The sequence below is a fragment of the Podarcis vaucheri genome, assembly GCF_965113315.1.
Source record: "Podarcis vaucheri genome assembly, chromosome: 10".
Lineage (NCBI taxonomy): Eukaryota > Metazoa > Chordata > Lepidosauria > Squamata > Lacertidae > Podarcis > Podarcis vaucheri.
The window spans coordinates 71,301,033-71,323,360 of NC_138748.1; the positions used below are offsets into that span (position 1 = coordinate 71,301,033).

At 46.0% G+C, this 22,328-nt stretch overlaps 3 protein-coding genes across 3 annotated transcripts in view; 1 reads left to right on the forward strand and 2 right to left on the reverse strand.

Moving 5' to 3' along the window:
- Positions 1-20,785, forward strand: part of LOC309542338 (cadherin-related family member 5-like) — a gene marked incomplete at its 5' end in the record, with an annotated part of 148,159 nt that extends 127,374 nt beyond the window's left edge. Inside the window, one exon of the mRNA XM_082241069.1 lies at positions 20,617-20,785. The remainder of the gene's footprint in view (positions 1-20,616) is intronic.
- On the reverse strand, positions 1,222-10,533 carry LOC309541191 (C-type lectin APL-like). The gene is made up of 6 exons (XM_082238673.1): positions 10,346-10,533; positions 10,048-10,114; positions 5,952-6,052; positions 4,826-4,966; positions 3,657-3,768; positions 1,222-1,461 (listed from the first exon to the last, which is right to left on the reverse strand). Exons 2-6 carry the CDS (start codon positions 10,112-10,114, stop codon positions 1,391-1,393), a joined length of 492 nt encoding a protein of 163 aa, XP_082094799.1. The 5' UTR covers positions 10,346-10,533; the 3' UTR covers positions 1,222-1,390.
- LOC309541456 (C-type lectin BfL-2-like) lies at positions 13,895-19,797 on the reverse strand. Its single transcript, XM_082239335.1, has 5 exons — positions 19,696-19,797; positions 18,686-18,780; positions 16,414-16,563; positions 15,489-15,612; positions 13,895-14,165 (listed from the first exon to the last, which is right to left on the reverse strand). Exons 1-5 carry the CDS (start codon positions 19,760-19,762, stop codon positions 14,095-14,097), a joined length of 507 nt encoding a protein of 168 aa, XP_082095461.1. The 5' UTR covers positions 19,763-19,797; the 3' UTR covers positions 13,895-14,094.
- Positions 20,786-22,328: the final 1,543 nt, after the last annotated feature.

A 22,328-nucleotide genomic window follows, 5' to 3' on the forward strand; every position in this document is an offset into this window, starting at 1 on the left:
GGTTGGCAGGAGCAGGGACCGAGGAACGGGAGCTCACCCCGTCGTGGGGATTCGAACTGCCGACCTTCTGATCTGCAAGTCCTAGGCTCAGTGGTTTATACCACAGCGCCACCCGCATCCTCTTTACACAGCTTCTTTAAACAAAAGATATCTCAAGGCAAATCTTTTTTAAAATGTAGTATGAACTCCGGCAGCTGGGAAACACTGGCCTGCGAGCACTCCAGTTGGAGAACAGACTTTCCCAAAGATGTCATGGGCTTTGAAGACACTTGAACTCAGGACACAAGGGAGAAACGTGCTAAGAGGAAGGCACGCTTGGCAAATCCTCACCGTGATCAACTCCAGTCCGGAAACCAATGTCCCCACTGTGGAAGGACGTGTGGATCCAGAATTTGCCTCCACAGTCACTTACGGACTCACTGTTAAAACCGTGTTTGTGGAAACAATCTTACTTGACTACGAGGGATCGCCAAAGAAGAAAAAGATAGCTAGACTGTAGCAAATAATAATAATAAATGCTTATTTATACCCTGCCCTTTCTGGTTCAGAAAACTGGACTCAGGGTGGCTAACAACAAATTTAAAACTCTTAATTGATGCAACAAATAACACCATAAAATACAGTATAAAACATGACTAACAATAAATTCTGAATTCATTTTAGGGGGAAATCAATCCAATAAACATTGGATGATCACCAGGGCTAGCTGGCTAAATTAGTCCTCTTTGGGCCAGCGAGGAGACCAGGGGAGAATTAGCTGTGGGATCCCAGAGCGGGGAATCTTCATAAAAGGGGAGGGGGGGGAAGGAAGGGGAATAAAAGATCAGGCCAGGTTCAGATTGAAAGCCAGGCGGAATAGCTCTGTCTTACAGGCCCTGCGGAAGGATGTTAAATCCTGCAGGGCCCTGGTCTCATGGCACAGAGCATTCCACCAGGTCGGAGCCATCACTGAGAAGGCCCTGACCCTGGTGGAGGATAGTCTGACTTCCTTAGGGACCTCTAAACTATGGTTGTTCATGGACCTTAAGGTCCTCTGCGGGGCAGACCAGGAGAGACGGTCCCGTAAATACGAGGGCCCTAAGCCCCAGGTGGCAAAGACCACGTTGGAACGGGGTGATGCTCATTTGGAATCAAAGAATTTAGGACTCGGTAAGAAATCTCTGGGACTAAAGTCAGCTAAAATATTTTTATTTTATTTTTTTACTTAGCAAGGATTCTCAAAGGTTACAGAGTAAAGAGGTTAGGTAGCACAACCGCAACATCTTTACCACTGCAAGGCTGTGGGGAGCAGAGGGGAAGGGGGCTGGCTTGCCAGGGGCTGGCTGGTCAGGGGTCCCTCTCGGCTGGTTTCTTGGCTTCATTCGTTGAGCGCCCAGACGAACGGCTGCCATCATTCCAGGGGCAAGCTGCACATATACCTCAGCCTCAGCGAACAGGGGGCAGCTTTCCATTTTGTGAACTCTGAAAGACAACGGCAGAGGAAGGAACATGTTGCGTCTGTCTGCACGGGATTGATTTCCCCTGTCCTCAGTGATTGGGGCCGGTCCTACCATTAGGCAGAATAAGATGGTTTGCCCTAATCGTTTCCCAAGGTTTGCTCAAGCAGTGCATCCAACTAAGTCAAGTTGTTCCTGTGCACAACACAAAACTACAATCAGATTGCCAAGGAGAAATTAAAAGGAAAGCATCCCACTTTCTAGACAGCTAATTAGGCTGTTGAAGGGACCAACTATATAAAAATAAAAAAATTCCTTCCAGTAGCACCTTAAAGACCAACTAAGTTAGTTCTTGGTATGAGCTTTCGTGTGCATGCACACTTCTTCAGATACACTGAAACAGAAGTTGCCAGATCCTTCTATATAGTGAGAAGGTGGGGAGGGGTATTACTCAGAAGGGTGGTGAGAATGGGAGATTGGCAGATAGCTGAGATGAGCCTGTTGACGACTCTTAACGACTGCAATAGGTCTTACAGGAAAAGGCAAGGGGTGAGAAGGTGAGAAATGGCTAGTCATGTATAATGAGATAAGAATCCAATGTATTTGTTCAAACCAGGTCTCTCCATGGTTTTAAGTTTGGTAATGAGTTGCAATTCAGCAGCTTCTCTTTCCAGTCTATTTCTGAAACTCCTTTGTAGTAAAACAGCTACTTTGAAATCTTGTATAGAATGTCCTGGGAGATTGAAGTGTTCTCCTACTGGTTTCTCTGTTTTGTGATTCTTGATGTATATAAAGTAAGGAGTTATAAAGTAAGGCGGGGGTCTCAGATCGCTTCAGAAGGTAAAGGGACCCCTGACCATTAGGTCCAGTCACGGATGACTCTGGGGTTGCGGCGCTCATCTCACTTTACTGGCCGAGGGAGCCGGCGTACAACTTCCGGGTCATGTGGCTAGCATGACTAAGCCGCTTCTGGCAAACGAGAGCAGCGCACAGAAACGCCATTTACCTTCCCGCCAGAGCGGTACCTATTTATCTACTTGCACTTTGACGTGCTTTTGAACTGCTAGGTTGGCAGGAGCAGGGACCGAGCAACGGGAGCTCACTCCGTCGCGGGGATTCGAACCGCCGATCTTCTGATCAGTAAGTCCTAGGCTCTGTGGTTTAACCCACAGTGCCACCTGCATCCCTGTTGGGGCCGGTCCTACCATTAGGCAGAATGAGAAATTTAAAGACTATTTAGTTAAATATGTTAAGTTAAATTAATTGGAAAAGCTTGCAAATACCAGATAGGCTTAGGATTTAGATATGTAATGTGATGAATTAATATGTTTCATGCTGAATTGGAAAGAAAGAAAGATGTTTAGTGTTTAAGTAATTTTTTTAAGAATTTAGGCTGTGGAAAACCATTAAAATGTTATACACTAAACTTCAACTAGGGGGATACGAGGAAGTCACTTAACAATGATACAGAGTTTGGTTTAAATACGGTTGAGATTTATGTTTGTTTGTCAGTATGTTTGTTTGTTTTATTTATTTTTTGAAAAACAATTTAAAAATTGAATTTTTTTTGGAAAATGACATCATCTCTCCTTGGTCTCTCGCTTCCCAATGCAGAGAAATCAGCAACTGGGCTTTTATTTCTGAGTCCCAGACTAGTGAAGTTTCCTTTCCAGCCATCCTTCTTGTTGTTAAGTTGTTTAGTCGTGTCCAACTCTTTGTGACCCCCTGGACCAGAGCATGCCAGGCCCTCCTGTCTTCCACTGCCTCCCGCAGTTTGGTCAAACTCATGCTGGTAGCTTCAAGAACACTGTCTCACCATCTCGTCCTCTGTCGTCCCCTTCTCCTTGTGCCCTCCATCTTTCCCAACATCAGGGTCTTTTCCAGGGAGTCTTCTCTTCTCATGAGGTGGCCAAAGCCTTGGAGCCTCAGCTTCAGGATCTGTCCTTCCAGTGAGCCCTCAGTGCTGATTTCCTTCAGAATGGAGAGGTTTGATCTTCTTGCAGTCCATGGGACTCTCAAGAGTCTCCTCCAGCACCAGAATTCAAAAGCATCAATTCTTCTGCGATCAGCCTTCTTGATGGTCCAGCTCTCACTTCCATGCATCACTACTGGGAAAATTCAGCCATCCAGGTTCCCCCTTTCTCCCCCAAAGCTTTTGCAATTCAAAACCCTTTTGCATTCCTCATTTGCAAAGGCTCTTGAGCCCGATTGCCCTCTTACCTTTGTCATATGTCAGCATGGCACATAATGCGGTCCACGAAGGTTGTGGGGCAGAATCAATCCAAGGTAAGAAAAAGACTGTGGAGGAATCTGCCCATCTCCACTTTCCACTCTGCAAAGAGAGCAAAATACGGACAGCTTATTTCTCAGAGAAGGTAAGGCTGGAGTGCTTGGTTCGGCCAGCACTCTGCACATGCCCTGGAAAAACTGGAAACTTTCAGTTGCCCTGGAAAGGTGTCATACAGTTTTCGGAAGCTGACGTGGAATTTCTGCAAAACTCGTTATTAGCCGGGACAGCGCCATGTATGCAAGAGGACAGCCTGGTCACAAAACGGTTAAAGCAGAGTGAAAACCGACTCTACTTAAAGTTCAAGGAGGGCTCTGCGTGCACAGTAAAAAATGGGCTGAATAAAGTTGCATTTAGGGATGCGGGTGGTGCTGTGGGTTAAACCACAGAGCCTAGGACTTGCCGATCAGAAGGTCGGCGGTTCGAATCCCCGCGACAGGGTGAGCTCCCGTTGCTCGGTCCCTGCTCCTGCCAACCTAGCAGTTCGAAAGCACGTCAAAGTGCAAGTAGATAAATAGGTACCACTCTGGCAGGAAGGTAAATGGTGTTTCCATGCGCTGCTCTGATTCGCCAGAAGTGGCTTAGTCATGCTGGCCATGTGACCCGGAAGCTGTACGCCAGCTCCCTCGGCCAATAAAGCGAGATGAGCACCGCAACCCCCAGAGTTGGCCACGACTGGACCTAATGGTCAGGGGTCCCTTCACCCTTAAAGTTGCATTTCAAGGACTGTTGCAGGACAAAAAAACATGGCGAAGCCATGAGGTAGCAGAATAATAATAATAATAATAATAATAATAATAAACATTAAAAACATGATAGAAGATCAAATATTAAAAACTTCCCTAAACAGAGCTGCCTTCAGATGTCTTCTAAAAGTCAGATAGTGGTTTATTTCCTTGACATCTGATGGGAGGGCGTTCCACAGGGCGGTCGCCACCACAGAGAAGGCCCTCTGCCTGGTTCCCTGCAACCTCACTTCTCGCAGGGAGGGAACCACCAGAAGGCCCTCGGAGCTGGACCTCATCACCACCCTGCTCCCACATACACGGACCCACACCTTCTGCGCCCAGTTGGGGTGCCAGGGGGAGGTTCAGACACTCACCTGGAATGGGTCATGGAGTCCGATCCAGATTCCTTCAGAACCGGGATGTTTGTCCAGGATGTAGCGGCTGATCAGAGCTGCCTCCGTCTCGGTGAGGATGGAGGAGAGATGGGCATAGGGGCCATATTTCTGGCAGTTGTTCTGTGTGGGCGCAAGAGAAATGGATTGAAGTTAAGACGTGCTACTGGGAAAATCCATCCATCCATCCATCCATCCATCCATCCAGCAATCAAGGCCTGCATGGAGTCCACATCCATTGAACTATAGGTGTGGCCAACTCCCAAGAGTTGGGTTGAAGTTAAGACGTGCTACTGGGAAAATCAGTCAGTCAGTCAGTTAGTCAGTCAGTCAAGGCCTTCATGGAGTCCAGCTCCATTGAACTATAAGGGTGGCCAACTCCCAAGGGTGGCCTTCTGGGTTGAAGTTAAGACGTGCTACTGGGAAAATCAATCAATCAATCAATCAATCAATCAATCAATCAATCAAGGCCTCTACATGGAGCCCACCTCCATTGAACTATAGGGGTGGCCAACTCCCAAGAGACTGTGATCTACTCACAGAGTTAAAAACTGGCAGTGACCATTTTGGGGGGTTCAGGTCAAAGTTGTTGAGCTTTTTAGGGGAGCCAGTGATCTACCAGTGATATACCACAGACTTCCAGTGATCTACCGGTACATCACGATCTACCTGCTGGACATGCCTGAACTATGCCCATTCCCTTTGCATTCAAAAGGTAAGGTGAGGGCAGGGAAATCTGAAGGATATCTTGAAAGTCCTCCAAGCGTTGCACATTGGGGGTGGGCAGGTGAAAAGCAGGAAGATCCTGTGATCATATAACAACCGTGATTAGAACTCAGTACTGGTTGACCGTTTGCTCCCAGGCCAGGTTCAAGTTGTTCCTATTTAGTGTATAATTCCCTTAACAACTTGGGAGTGGTGCACCCATGAAATTGCCCCACGTCCCATTCAGCTCTCCTACCCCACTATAATTATTTTAATTGCGCAATGCGGCTTATTCTGTTTTATGGTTTCTTTGCAACGGCTTCGGCAGCACAAGTAAAATAATATTTGCATTCATTTTGGCAAGAATCAGTTCCCCTCAAGTCACCGTAGGAACGCTCCTTACTTCTGCATCTTCCCACGAGGCTCGTGGTGCGTCGAAGACTCCATAGCAGATTTTCTGAATGTACAACCAGTTTTCGGGGCAGCTCAAGTTTTCTGGTGCACCTGTTCGAGGGGCGGGGAATTTAGGGTCGCCACATTTCAAAGAGTAGAAAAGAGGACGCTATGATGGCTTGGAGGTCCCAAGTCACAAGGTGGTTAGATTGGTCTCAACTAGAGCCAAGGCCTTTTCAGTACTGGCCCCGACTTGGTTGAACGCTCCGTCACAAGAGACTAGGGCCCTGCGGGACTTGAGATCTTTCTGCAGGGCCTGCAAGACAGAGCTGTTCCGCCTGGCCTTTGGTTAGGACTCAGTCTGACCCTTATGTTTCCCTCCCTTTATGGTTTTGATCTATGGGCTACTATTAAAATGAGGCTGCATAACCCGTATTTTAAATTGTTCCCCCTCTTCCCCTCCCCTATTATGTTTTTATTGTAATTTTTATTTTTTTTAATACTTTTTTTTAAAAAATATATTTTTTAAATTTTTTAATTTTTTAAAATTTTATTAAAAATTTTATTTATTAAATTAAATTAAATTTTAAAAAGGAAAGAACAAAATATAATTAAAAAGATTGAAGTAGAAGATCAAGACATTGAGAATCCGAAAGGGATAAGGAAAGGATTTGTGGACTTTTATAGAGATGTATATAAAAGGAAAGAGAAATCCAAGATAAAGATGATGGAGGACTATTTAAGGAAGAAAGGGGTGCAAAAAAATTCAGAGATAAACAAAACTAAATTGAATAAACCAATTGGAATAGAAGAAATCAAAATGGCCATAAAAGAACTAAAAAGTGGGAAGACTCCGGGACCGGATGGATTTAGTGCAAGATATTATAAAGAAACGAAGGACATCGTACTTGTACCGTTGGTAGAAGTTATGAATAACATTTTGAAAGAAGGACAAATACCAGAAACGTGGAAAGAAGCATACATAACACTAATTCCCAAACAGGATTAAGATTTAACTCAAGTTAAAAACTACAGGCCAATTTTGCTATTGAATAATGATTATAAAATGTTTGCTAATATTTTGGCAAATAGGATGAAAAAGATATTAAAGGAGTTGATTCATAAGGACCAAACAGGATTTCTTCCAGGGAGGCAGATGAAAGACAATATAAGAAACATAATAAATATAATAGAATATCTGATAAGCAAGCGATGTTGATATTTGTTGACGCAGAAAAGGCATTTGATAATATTTCTTGGGAATTTATGTTAAAGAATCTGGAATTTATGGATATGGGTCAATCGTTTGTGAATGGTGTAAAGGCAATATACTCTGAACAAAGAGCAAAATTAATTGTTAATAATGTAATGACAGAAAATATTGCTATAACTAAGGGTACAAGACAAGGGTGTCCTTTATCACCATTGTTATTCATATCGGTCCTGGAAGTCTTGTTGAGAGCTTTAAGAAGTAATGAACAGATAAAAGGTGTGACAGTTGGTTGTAAGGAATACAAGGTAAAAGCCTTCGCTGATGATTTGGTTATAACAATAGAACACCCTATTAAAAGTGTTAAGGAAGTCTTAGAAGAGATAGAGCAATTTGGACAAGTTGCCGGTTTCAAAACAAAACGAAAATAATGGTTAAAAATATGGACCAAGAGATATTAGAAAGAATTCAGCAACAAACAGAGATGGAAGTGGTTAAGAAAGTTAAATATCTTGGGATAATATTAACTCCCAAGAGTATTGATCTTTTTCAAAATAATTATGTACCGATATGGAATAAGATTCGGAAGGACCTGGAAGTGTAGGGGAGAATGAAGTTACCACTTTGGGGAAGAATTGCAACGATAAAAATGAACGTGCTACCAAAAATGTTGTTTTTATTTCAATCAATACCAATAATTAAAGCTGTAATGATATTTAAAGAATGGCAAAGAGTATTATCAAGATATATCTGGCAGGGCAAAAGTTATACTTTGAGGCAGCATGTCTTTGCTGGGTGAAAGAATGGATAAAGCTAGAAAATTCAGAACTTTTGGACTTAGAAGGTTATGATAATAGATTTGGTTGGCACGCATATTTATGGTATGAGAAAAAAAGAGTGCATAAAGGTTTTGAAAATCACATTTTCCGAGGTCCGTTGATTGAAGTGTGGAATAGGTACAAAAATATTTTAGAGTTTAAAACCCCATTTTGGCTGTCACCATTGGAGGTAATGAGTGTTAAGAAGATCAATATGATGGGGAGTTGGATTACATATGAGAATTTAATTATAAAAGAAGGAAATAAAGGGAAATTGAAACCATACGAAGAAGTTAAAGAATATGTGTATGATTGGTTACATTACTTCCAATTGAATGCGATGTTTAAAAAAGAGATGCTGGAAAGAGGTTTTCAAGAAGAAAAATCTAGATTTCAAAAAAAAAAAATTGAATAATGATGTTAAATTTTTATCTAAAATGTATAAATTATTACTTGAGTGGCATACTAAGGATGAAGAGGTTAAAGTTGCAATGATTCATTGGGCCAAAGATTTTAGTTATAATATTCAATTTGATGATTGGATAAGACTGTGGAAAGAAGGAATGAAATTTACTGCATGTACTACAATAAAAGAAAATGTTATGAAAATGTTATATAGATGGTATATAACACCAGTCAAACTTGGAAAGATGTATAAAGTTAGTAATAAATGTTGGAAATGTGCGGAGAAAGAAGGAACATTCTATCATATGTGGTGGGAATGTAAAAAAAATGAAAGGTTTATGGGAAATGATTTACAATGACTTGAAAAAAATGTTGAAATATACTTTTGTTAAGAAAACAGAAACTTTTCTGTTAGGAATACTAAGAAATAATATAAAAAAGAAGGATGAGAAGTTGTTTTTATATGCAGTAACAGCAGCAAGAATTCTGGTGGCACAAAAATGGAAACAGGAAGAAATCCCGACGAAAGAAGAATGGAGAATGAAGTTGATGGAGTACGCAGAATTAGATAAATTAATGGGGAGAATTCGGAACCGGCAAGACCAAAGATTTACCGAGGAATGGAATAAATTTACAGAGTATATTAAAAATATATGTGAAGAACAATTAATGTTTGTAGGTTTTCAAGAAGCTCTATGATAATAATGGAAAGAAATATTGTTTTATAATAATTGTTAAGATTAATATGGTTTAAAAAAAAACAATATAGATGGAAGAAATGTGAATAATTGTGATAATATGGAAAATTTCCAGATAGACTGAGGGAAGTCTGAAAGTAGAAAGATTAGAAGTGGATGTAAATTTTGGATGGAATGTTTTTCCTTTATTGTTATATTTGAAAAAAAATTATAAATAAAAAATTTAAAAAATATATTATGTTTTTATTGTTATTTTCCGGTCTTAGCCTCCCTGAGCCCAGCTCTGGCTGGGGAGGGGAGGGTATAAATAATGATGATGATGATGATGATGATGATGATAATAATGGAGCGCCCCCAAATTCCATTATACAACAAGGGACAGGGTGGCACATGTCTCCTCCCTGATAGAGCTGGGAGCTGGGCTGTCCCTTTGTAATGGTCAGAAGGTCGGATTAGGATCTGGGAGACCACAGTTCGAATCCCTGCCCTTTGGTAGAGTCACTCTCTGTCTCTCTCCCCCCCAGCCTAGCCTACCTCCTTAGATAGAAAATGGGGCATACAGTCGTACATTGGTTCTCGAACGGAATCCATTCTGGAAGTCCATTTGACTTCTGAAAACGTTCGAAAACCTGTGCTCAATCGGAAGCCATGTCAGACTTTTGGGTTCCAAAGAACATTCGCAAACCGAACGCTCACTTTGGCATTCGGGAGCCAAGGCGTTCAACAACCAAGGTATGATTGTAAATGCAATCAATCAATCAATCAATCAATCAAGGTTGGAGCTGAGGCACAACTTTGCTAGAAGCCTGAGGCTGGGGACTTGGTCTTCTCCTATAGCCTGAAGCTTCTACTCTCTCCCCCCTTGCATTTCAGGGGGTTGGACTAGATGACCCCTGGGAATGACCTCCCAACTCTCCTATGATTCTATGACTGCTTAGGTTCAGTTGCCAGGGCTGGATCCCAAAGAGGACTCACCTTGCGAGATGGAGCTGGTGATCAGGAGCCCCAGGAGGAAGAGACGGAGGCTGGAGGCTGGACCCATCTGGGAGAAAGAGAGAAAACAGGGAAGGGCAGGAACAGCATGGGGGGCGAGGTGATTTTGCTGAAGGTCCCTCGAAAACAACTTGCAATATGTGCCCAAATGTCAAATCCAGAAACATTTGCTTTCCCTTCTCCAACTGAGTTCATCCATCGCCCCCTTTTCAACTGCTGTGTCACCGACAGCGCCTGAGCGCCTCTTAAGTCATGAGCAGAATGAAACCACAATACTCACTTATTTGTCCGTGTCTGTTAGAAATGATGGCAACTTCCCTTCCTTAGAGAACTCAATCTTTCTTGCAAGGGTTCGAGGCGAAGGTGGGTGCTGTTTCTTTGCTCTGGTGCAAATGCTGGAAGTGACCTCTGTGTTTCAACGCTACATCAAACTCGGATAATGTGCATTTTCATGCTCTCATGGTTGAGCAGTGATCTAGGTACCAGGAAGGACAAAGAAATGGGACTTGGCAGCTGGAATCCATCAATGGCTTTATGTTTTCAAGACAGCAAGTTATTTCTTTTTTTTTTTAAATGATATTTATTGAGAATTTTAAGGTTACAAAGAAATAAGAAGGATAAACCAAGAGGGAAAAAGGAAAGAAAAAAGTAGATAAAAGTAACAATTAAACTTCATTGGTGGTTTTGAAACAGATGGCCACCTCTCAGGGGTTCTTTAGCTGTGATCCCTGCATTGCAGGGGGTTGGACTGGATGAGCGCTGGGGGTCCCTTTCAACTCTACAGCTCCATGATTCTATGAGTCCGCGAGGAGAGCTTCTGTGCAGAGCAGATAAAGGGTTGCTCAAGGGAAAGCGAATGCCTGTGGAGGTCGAAAATGTATAGAACCAGCTCCAACATCTGCTAGAAATGCAAAGAGGCTGAGTGTGCCAGGTGTCATATGTGGTGGAATTGCAAAAAGATACAGGGATTTTGGGAAATAATTTACGATGAATAAAAAAAAAAAGTTTAAATTTAGCTTTTGTCAAAAGACCTGAAGCCTTTCTCTTAGGTATACAGTGGTACCTCGGGTTAAGGACTTAATTTGTTCTAGAGGTCTGTTCTTAACCTGAAACTGTTCTTAACCTGAAGCACCACTTTAGCTAATGGGGCCTCCTCCTGCTGCTGCGCCGCCGGAGCACGATTTCTGTTCTCATCCTGAAGCAAAGTTCTTAACCCGAGGTACTATTTCTGGGTTAGCGGAGTGTGTAACCTGAAGCGTCTGTAACCTGAAGCGTATGTAACCCGAGGTACCACTGTAATGGGTATACTGAGAGATCTGAAAAAGGTTTTCATGCATGCAACCAACTGCTGCGAGAACACTAATAGCCAAAGGGTGGAAGAGAGAGAATATACCCACGAAACTGGAATGGCAGGAGACATTATTGGATTATGTAGAATTGGCAAAAATGACATGGAGAATCAGAAACCTATCTGATCAAAGGTTCAAAAGAGAATGGGATAAATGCAGATTATATTTAAAAGAACATTGTAATCGTACATTGTAATCGTATGAAATCTTTGGCAGACTTGGAATGGCTTCTGCAATTATGGATATTGTGGATCAATGTAAGGTAGATATCAAATAATATGCAATTGATAAAGAAAACTTGGAACCCGTGATGCGGAGAGTGGAAGTCAATATAGGTGGAAGGAATTTTTTTATGTCTAGAAATGTTTTCATTTATGTATGTTATTTGCTTTGTTATGCTGTTGACTGGTGATATTAAAATCAATAATTTATTATTATTATTATTTATAGGAAATGCCCATGGAGGAGATTTCTAAGCAATTTGAGGATGTCTTCCCAGCAGAAGAGCACATGCCCACACTGCCCAGGGCGGGCACGCTCCTCAGGGGCGCATGGCACGGAGGGTGCCCTCGCAGGCCCGGGATAACTGCTCGGGTGCAGGGAGCTGTGCGCGTGTTCTGCAGCTGGGGGCGGAGCGAGCCGCTGATGGCGGACGTTCAGCGCACCACCCGCCTGCGACTCCCAAGCCTCCCCCAGCTGTCAAAATGAAGGGGGGAGGGGGGAATGCCGCCGGCAAAACAGTGCAGCTCCCCCCCCTTCCCCTGGGGCAGGCTTGGGAGTCATGGGCACCGAATTGTTGGGATATTCCATTCCACCTTAAGTACAGGCATGATTGTTGTGTGTCACATGCCTGTTTACACTCCAGCACAGCTTGCTGGGAACTTCCATTTTGTCTGTAGCTATTGCTTAAGCTGCTTGCTTGGACATGAAGGGGAGAAGACATGTTTTTCCTTTTGTCCTGATGTATGCCGAATAAACTGCTTGTAAATATGCTCATCACAGCGTCTCCCTGCCACTTCTGTTGCGTAGCGTTTACTCTGCTGAATAGAGCGTGCTCTAGCTTCTGAAACTGGGGTTGCTGAAGCTGCTCCAAGGACTGGAGATTGCACAGCACATCGGCCGGTGGGCTTGGGAGTCATGGGCAGGTGTGTTGTGGTTCTGGACAGTTAAGAGTTAACACTCCAGGAAGCGTTCTGATTCACTGGGTGCACTGCCCACATGACCTGGGCATTTTCCTTTGATCTGTGCTCTGTGGGGGCTGAGCTCTCTCTGGGAGCAGTCTGTCTGAGAATGTGAGCAAGGTTATTTCGTTTTGTTAGAGACAGAAAGCTGCGAATATGCAGCTAGAGTCTGTAGGTCTTTCTTTTCTGTTTTTGTAAGCTTCTAAATGTATGGAAGTATGATGTATGGAAGTGAGAGCTGGACCATAAAGAAGGCTGATTGCCGAAGAATGGATGCTTTTGAATTCTGGTGCTGGAGGAGACTCTTGAGAGTCCCATGGACTGCAAGAAGCTCAAACCTCTCCATTCTGAAGGAAATCAGCCCTGAGTGCTCACTGGAAGGACAGATCCTGAAGCTGAGGCTCCAATACTTTGGCCACCTCATGAGAAGAGAAGACTCCCTGGAAAAGACCCTGATGTTGGGAAAGATGGAGGGCACAAGGAGAAGGGGACGACAGAGGACGAGATGGTGGGACAGTGTTCTCGAAGAGAACAGCATGAGTTTGACCAAACTGCGGGAGGCAGTGGAAGACAGGAGTGCCTGGCGTGCTCTGGTTCAGGGGGTCACGAAGAGTCGGACACGACTAAATGACTAAACAACAATAACAAGCTTCTAAATAAAGAGTGATAGATTAGAAGCAGTGGTGTCGAGCTGAGTTATTAAAGACGCCACGTTGACACAGACAAAGCCATTCTACGCTGTGTGTGCACTCTGCGTGTGCTCCGACAACTGAGAAGAGTGGCAGTGTGTGAGTGGCAGCGTGTGGGCGCCATTGAAATTTGTTGGAGTGGCAATAAATCAAATTTATTGCAGTGCCGTTGCAGCAGACTCCGTGGGTCAAAGGATTTACGACCCACAAACTGTAACAGCGTGGAGCCAGTGTGGTGTAGTGGTTAAGAGCGGTAGTCACGTAATCTGGGAAACCGGGTTCGCGTCTCCGCTCCTCCACATGCAGCTGCTGGGTGACCTTGGGCCAGTCACACTTCTGTGAAGTCTCTCAGCCCCACTCACCTCACAGAGTGTTTGTTGTGGGGGAGGAAGGGAAAGGAGAATGATAGCCGCTTTGAGACTCCTGAAGGGGAGTGAAAGGCGGGATATCAAATCCAAACTCTTCTTCTTCTTCTTCTTCTAACAAGGTGGCACGCTGAATGCCACTCCCCTCAGCGAAGACACCCCGGAGCGGTCCATCCCCACTGCAACCCCCTTCTCCTGTGTCTCCCCATCCCCAGTTTGTCTGCAGGACAGAAAGGAGTCAGCGGTTGAATGACCAAAACATGGTTTATTGGGTTCAGCAGGAGCCAGTTTGCCTCACCACAACCCCCATGATGATAAGGAGAGGGGCCTGGTGTGCTGGAGTTGGGAAGGGGCCATTCTTTGCCGGTTTTCTTGTCGAAGGACTCTCCACATGCTGCTTTTCTGCTGCCAGGGGTCCTTTGCAGACACAGTCAGACAGCTGCTTTCACCTGAACGTCATCTTGCACATGTACCTCATCTTTTCTGAGCATGGTGCAATGTGAAATTTTGCAAAATCTGGAAGATATGAGCAAAGGTACATTTATGCACATGTGGTGGGAGTGTAAAAGAATAAGAGGATTTTGGGATGCCATATATAATGAACTTAAGAAGATTCTTAAATTTTCATTCCCCCCAAAAAACTTCCTGTTAGGGATAATGCCCACTGAAATAAAGTAAAATCTGATACCCCTTTTCATGTACGTAACCACAGCGGCTAGGATTCTAATAGCTAAGAACCGGAAAAGTGACAACATGCCTGCCGAAACGGACTGGCGAGTGAAAATGATTGGATGTTTACAACTCGCAAAGATGACAGGGAGAATAAGAAGAAACTCAATACAAAAAGTTAATAAAGATTGGATAATTTTAAAAAGAATATATTAGAAATTACTGTGATAATGCTAACCTCCCGGCAGACATAGAATGAACCATAAAATATAAAGAAAGTATATAATAAAATCAGTTGGAAGAAATGGAAACTAAAATAATGAAATGTGTATAGGTTAACAAAACGTAAAATAGCACAATGAAAGCAATCGGAAGTTAGTGCCAATGGTGTGTGTGGCGTGTTTATGTTGTAATATGTGTAGTGTGTATTGGATGTGTTGTTTGTACTGTCTAAGTTGAATGTTATTACTAATATGTAAACTTAAACCACAGAGCCTAGGGCTTGCTGATCGGAAGGTCAGCGGTTCGAATCCCCGCGACGGGGTGAGCTCCCATTGCTCGGTCCCTGCTCCTGCCAACCTAGCAGTTCAAAAGCACACCAAAAAGTGCAAGTAGATAAATAGGTACCACTTTGGTGGGAAGGTAAATGGTGTTTCCAAAACATAGCTATCCTTCGGAAATCACATTCAATCTGAAGCTGGCAATCTGAAAATTTTACAAAAATGCACAAGTACGCATAAAAGCCAACGCGTTGGTGAAAAGTATAGGTCCATTATATTAGGGGAGGTTGCTTGCAGGGGGGGGGGATGTGTGCCTTAGTCAAAACTTGCACCCCATGATGTGTTTATTGGGGGAAGTGTGCAGTGAAACACTGGCAGATTTTAATGAGGATTTTTTTTTTTTTAAAAAAAGGTCATTGCAAATTGCTGTAGAAATGTGGGGATGTAGGTGAATTTGGGAGAATCTGGACACTGGACTAGATGGTCCCACTTTGGCCTGATTCACACACAGAGCCACGGGGGCCATAGCTGAGTTCCCCCCTTTGCCAGCAGAAAATGATGAGACTGGCCAGAGTTGGTACACTTGACTTTTGATTGAGAAAGGAGTGAAGGGGGCTTGTGGGACCTGGGGTGAGATCCTTGACTCCCGGTTGCCTGAGCACCTCCTCACCTGTTTTGGGAGACAGGTAGACACAGCCTCCTTTTGTCGGGGTACCAGGTTCAGGCAAAACCTCCGCTTTACTCCAAGGTAGATAGTTGATTATCGAACGATCTGCCCATTTCCAATATCCCTTCTGCAAAGATGATGACGGATATTATTATTGTTGTTATTATTATTATTGTTATTATTTAATATGTATGCCACCATTCCTCCAAGGAACTGAAGGATGCTTATATAATTCTCATCCCCCTTTAATCCTCACAGCAGGGATTTGGGGGTCTTGGTGGACCACAAGCTTATCATGAGCCCACAGCGTGATGCAGCAGCAAAAAAAGCTAATGCTATTCTAGGCTGCAACCACAGAAGTCTGGTGTCCAGATCAAGGGAAGTCATAGTCCCGCTCTATTCTGCCTTGGTCAGACTAATACTGGAATACTGTGTCCAGTTCTGGGCACCACAATTTAAGAAGGATGCTGACAAGCTGGAAGATGTGAGGAGGAGGGTGACCAAGATGATCAAGGGTCTGGAAACTAAGCCTGATGAAGAACAGTTGAAGGAGCTGGGTATGTTTAGCCTGGAAAAGAGGCAGAGGGCCTTCTCGGTAGTGGCACCCGCCCCGTGGAACTCGCTCCTGTCAGATGTCACACAAGGAAATAAACAACTATTTAGAAGACATCTGAAGGCAGCCCTGTTTAGGGAAGTTTTTAATGTTTAACAGACCACTGTATTTTAATACTTTGTTGGAAGCCGCCCAGAGGGGCTGGGGAAACCTGGGGAAATAAATAAGAAATGATGATGTTGATGATGATGATTATCCCTGGTGCCCCTCTTTGGCTTTCTCGCACCTCCCTGCTCCTGCCTTCTCCGACCCACGCCTTCTACCCTGTGGGGCTTTGGCAGAGAGGGGTCTGCAGGTCTGGGATTGGACGTTCACCTTGCTGGGGTCGTGCAATCCAATCCAGACACCGGTCGGAAAATCCTCTTCGACCTCCATGGTCTGGAGGTGGCTGCTGATAATCGCACCTTGAGACGAGGAGAGGATGGAAGCCAGGTGTCCTCGCTTGCTGTAATCCATGCAGTCCTCCTGAATTGGTCCGAGAAAAAGCAGGGCTCATTACTATTGGATTTGTAGCTCACTGTTACACGCTTGAAGAAGCCACAAATGGCACACACCGCTCTTTTTTTTAAGTAGGTCTGCCATATGTCTCAGATTTCCCACACATATTCAGGAGCCGTCTGCCGGAAATAGCGCCAGGGCAGAATTTCCGAAAATCATTTAAAATGTCGGGGGGAACCAGGGCAACCCGTGTAGATTTTTTTGGGTGATTTTCCTTAAAAAAAACTTTGCCAAAACAAAAGTTCAAGAGCTTTTCCAGGCTAAATATACCCAACCTACTTATCTCTTTGGCTCGGGGGGGGGGGGGGTCACATAACTCCATACCCTCCAACATTTCTCCGACAAAAATAAGGATGTCCTAAGGAAAAGGGGACATGGGTGGCGCTGTGGGTTAAACCACAGAGCCTAGGACTTGCCGATCAGAAGGTCGGCGGTTCGAATCCCCGAGACAGGGTGAGCTCCCGTTGCTCGGTCCCTGTTCCTGCCAACCTAGCAGTTTGAAAGCACATCAAAGTGCAAGTAGATAAATAGGTACCACTTTGACAGGAAGGTAAACGGCGCTTCTGTGCGCTGCTCTAGTTTGCCAGAAGCGGCTCAGTCATGCTGGCCACATGACCCGGAAGCTGTACGCCGGCTCCCTCGGCCAATAAAGCGAGATGAGCACCGTAACACCAGTCAGCCACAACCGGACCTAATGGTCAGGGGTCCCTTTACCTTTTAGGACAGGGGTCAGCAAACTTTTCCAGCAGAGGGCCACTCCACTGTCGCTCAGACCCTGTGGGGGCCTGGACTATATATATTTTTTTGGGGGGGGGGAATGATGCGAGAGCACCATGAGCCCCAGTGGCTGCTTACCTGTGTCTTGCAAGCGGCAGGGGCTGGCGGTGGTGGCAGAGGGACGCTGAGCAGCGCACAAAAGGGCTCCGGAGAGGGGCTGCTTAAAATGGCGGCTGCCTGAGGGCTGCTGCTGCTGCTGGCACCAACAAAGCCCAGCCCCCTTCCTCCTCTAGGCAGGGCGGGGAGAAGCCGGGGGGGGGGGAGGAGGCGCCGCCGCTATCATGGGAGAGGGAGGGAGGGAAGGAGAGGGAAAGATGCGCTGGCGATCCACGTGGCAATTCCCGGACCGTCCACAGGCCAGATTCAGAAAGCTAATGTTCCTGATCTGGCGCATGGCCCTTAGTTTACCAACCCATGTTCTAGGAGGAAGGGACGGAGCTTCGGTGTTTAATGGGAAGCCGCCAAGTGGATTTCACCTGGTCATCTGCTAGTCTCAACCCTGCCCTGCCCTAACTTAACCTGAAACCGTTCTTAACTTGAGGTACCACTTTAGCTAATGGGGCCTCCTGCTGACGCCACACGATTTCTGTTCTCACCCTGAAGCAAAGTTCTTAACCTGACGTAATATTTCTGGGTTAGCAGAGTCTGTAACCTGAACCATCTGTAACCCGAGGTACCACTGTAGTTGTTTATTTTCTTGACATCTGATAGGAGGGCATTCCACAGGGTGGGCACCACCACCGAGAAGGCCCTCTGCCTGGTTCCCTGTAATCTCACAGTGAGGGAACCGCCAGAAGGACCTCGGAGCTGGACCTCAGTGTCTGGGCTGAACGACCGTGGTGCAAAGATCCCTCCGGTGCCCCTCCTCCATTTCCCAGAGTTGTCGACCTTTTCCCATGCCTCTGCCAAAATCGCTCTCCTCCCACGGAAGCTTGGGAAGGAAGCTGCATGCCTGCCAGCCATATGTTTGATGGGGAGCTGCTGGTGGGCGTTCAGGGAAAGGGGAGGCCACCGGCAAAGCCACGCAGCTCCCCTACTCGCTGGGGCGCTCTTGAGAGGCCATCGCCCTGGTGCAACGAACCACTAAGCTGTATGGGAAAGACGGCACTGGTTGCGAGGATGAAATAGGGCAGGGAGGGCTGTGGACGCTGCCTTGGAGCAAACCACACACCATGTGGCCATCATAAGGCCGCTGTGTTTCTAACAAAGACCTTTGCTTGACGCAGCTCCTCCTGCCTGACCCTTTTCTGCTCGCAAGCATCTCTCGAGATGAGTTTCAGTGCCTTCCAAGCAACAATAACATCCCTCTTACATCAGCCTCTTTCCAGGATAATTTAGTGCTGAAGACTCCATAGCAGTAGGCTCCGTGCAGCAGCCAGTCGGTGGGACACTCAACTGCCTCAGTGCCTGTATGCGGGGCACAGAAACATAGTCAGGGACACAATACTGGAACGAGAGGGGTGGAAATAGTTTCCCCGAACTGAAGAATGGCAGACGAAAACAATGGACTATGCAGAATTGGACAAAAGGACAGGAAGGATTCAAAACCTGCGGGACCAGAGATTTACAGAAGATTGGAAGAAGCAGATGAACTATTTGAAAAGCAATTGTAGCCAACAAATTACGGTAGTAGGACCACAAGAAGTTTTGTAAGGAGGAATATATGAAGTGCTGCAAAGCAGATAAAGAACAGAGATATTGGTTATGAGTTTTAAACGCAACAGGGAAAATAAGAAATGTATACTAAGAGATAAGATTGGAAAGTTTTCAGACAGGACTGATGGAAGTCAAAAATATTGAGTAAGATGTAAAAATATGTTTAATTACTGTTGAAAATGGTATGTTTAAATAAACATATGTATATATATATATATATATATATATATATATATATATATATGAGAGAGAGAGAGAGTTTCCCAACCCAAATGGTGCCCACAGAAGGGACACCCCCCAGAGGAATGGGACAGCTTACAGTATGCTGGCAATACCCAGCTCCATGTCTCTATTACACATGAGTTAGGAATGACAGAATCGTGGCCTTGGAAGAGACCCCCCCAAGGTCATCTAGCCCAACCCCAGGGATCTCAGGAGAAGCCGTGCTAGTCCTGGACCAGTAAATGGAACTCGAATTCTGGGGAGACTGATGGTTCCCATGTCTGGATAGCCTTCTCTCAGGGATTATTTAGCTGTGGTTCCTGTATTTCAGGGGGCTTGGGTTAGATGACTGCTGGGGGTTTCCTCTGAGCTCTTCAAATTTGTGATTTGTTTGCTTTGTGTAGCATGGGCTGGATTCTGAGGGCTTTTGAAAGGGGGACTCACCTTGCGGGAAGAAGCCGGTGGCCAGGAGACCCAGGAGGACACAGTGGAAGCAGGAGATCGGAGACATCAGGATCAGGACCTTCGGTGGTGGAGAGAGGAAGGAAGGAACAAGAGGAACAAAAGCTGAGATGAGCGCCTTTTGCAGAACGTCTATCCAAACCGACTTGTCCTTCCAGCAACCTTTGTTTCCCTTTTCCCCATGGGGAGACCTGTTCTTTCAAAGTGCTTCCCATGAGGGTGCAAAAAGGGTGCGAAGGGGTTTCACTTGCCTGTTGCACGTCTCTCCGCTGCAAAATGCTGTCCTTCTTAGGGGAAGTGAAGCCACACAGGTGAATGAGCAAATGCTCCCCAGATTGCAGACGTCAGGCACAACCGCTGTGGCTCAGCCCCCAGCCAAACTCAGGTAGTTTTTTTTATTTCAGGGCTTGCATGGTTGAGCAGTGCCCCCGGAGCGAGGGAGGAAATGGGCACAGCAAGAACACAGGAAATTGGATCCCTTCGTCCTTGCAGGTTAGGCGACCAAACTAAGCGTGCCCAAGCTTAAGAAGTTCTTATAGCTTCTCCGATAACCTTTAGAAATCCAGGACATCTGACGAAGCTGAACGTTGGCAGACGTGGGACAGAGGACAGAAAGTCCTTCTTCACATGGCACAGAGTTAACCTGCAGAACTCCCTCCATCAGGAGGCAGGTTTGCCCACCACTTGGATAGTTTTGAAAGAGGATTGGACCAATTCCCATAGGAGGAGAGTGTGCTGGGCCCAGGGGTAACTCGAGTAACGCAGTCCAGGTTTGGCCCCGAATCCAAGGGTTCCACGAGGAGTCAGTCCGACAGGGTCAAGGCAGGAAACCAGACAAGGTCAGGCACAGGATCACAGGCAGGTTCTGGCAAACAGCAACGTTGCTCCCACAACCTGGGGCAGGGTCCAGCAGCCTTTTATCTCTGTCAGGGTAACGGCCGGTCCTGATCTCCCGGTGACTCACCTCCCTGTCTTGCCCAAAGGCGAGCACTCCACCTGCGAGTACTCAGGTCTCTCCTTCTCTCAGACCTCAGTCTCTGCAGCTCAGGAGACGTTGGTGGGTTCCTAGACCCAGAGGCCGCCTCAGCCTCCCCTGACCCAACTGGTAGTGGAGCAGCTGTAAGTGACGGCCCAGCTGGAGGTAACTCAGCCCAGCTGGTGTTTGTTGCCGGGGGACCTGTGCAGACTGGGACTCTTCAGGACCAGGCCCCAGATTTGGTTCAGCTGCCACCTGAGGCAAAGGATCCAGTGCAGACTGAGTCTCCTCTGTCTCTGAGTCCGACCCCGAGTCCCAGGCCATCACAGAGAGGGCTCTCGGTGGCTCCTAGCCAGGATGCCTGCATAGTCAGAAGTAGCAATGTTTCTGGAAACCGCAAGAGGGGAGAGTTGATCGCTTCTGCCCCAGCCAACTGATGGCAGTAGTTGGCACTGGATTGTTGGCACCGGGTTGGCGAAGGTTGAGTTAATATGAGCTTGATGGTTTGCTCCACGCCACGCAGCAGAGGTGGAGAGCCTCTGTTGTCCCTGGAATACAACTCCCATCATCCCCAGTGCCGGATTTACGTATAAGCTAAACAAGATATAGCTTAGGGCCCCTCTCTCTTGGGGGCCCCCCAAAAAAATCTAAAGGGAAAAAAACCCTGGATGTACATTTCCAAAATATAAGATAAAAGGTAAAGGTACCCCTGCCCGAGCGGGCCAGTCTTGACAGACTCTGGGGTTTGTGCGCCCATCTCACATCTATAGGCCGGGGGCCAGCGCTGTCCGAAGACACTTCCGGGTCACGTGGCCAGCGTGACAACGCTGCTCTGGCGAGCCAGAGCCGCACACGGAACGCCGTTTACCTTCCCGCTGGTAAGCGGTACCTATTTATCTACTTGCCCCCGGGGGTGCTTTCGAACTGCTAGGTGGGCAGGCGCTGGGACCGAGCAGCGGGAGCGCACCCCGCCGCAGGGATTCGAACCGCCGACCTTTCGATCGGCAAGCCCTAGGCGTTGAGGCTTTAGCCCACAGCGCCACCCGCGTCCCACTAAGATATAAGATATAAAATATAAGATAAAAAAGAAATAAAATAAAACCTACCTACAGCAACCGTGTTTTGTGTTGTGTAGGCTCCTATGATGAAAGTCAGGCATAGGCAACTTTCAGCCCTCCAGATCTTTTGGCCTACAATTCCCATGATCCCTAGCTAACAGGAACAGTGGTCAGGAATGATGGGAATTGTAGGCCAAAACATCTGGAGGGCCGAAGGTTGCCTATGCCTGATATAAGTCATGGGCCCTGCCTGCTAGCCTGCTCCCTAAAATATCCCTGCTTTGCTCCTTTCTATATATAGAGTGCCCACATTCTGCATGGCCTGGTTGCATGACAACATGTGCAAATGGCTTTAGATACCTATTACGTCCATAAATTACCATATAGTATATATTTAACACAAAAAGACCGTTTGTTGTTGACAAAGGACAGCTGGACATATAAAGGGCCCCATTACTTTCAGTAGCTTAAAGGTAAAGGGACCCCTGACCACTAGGTCCAGCCATGGCTGACTCTGGGGTTGCAGCACTCATCCTGCTTTATTGGCCGAGGGAGCCGGCGTACAGCTTCCGGGTCATGTG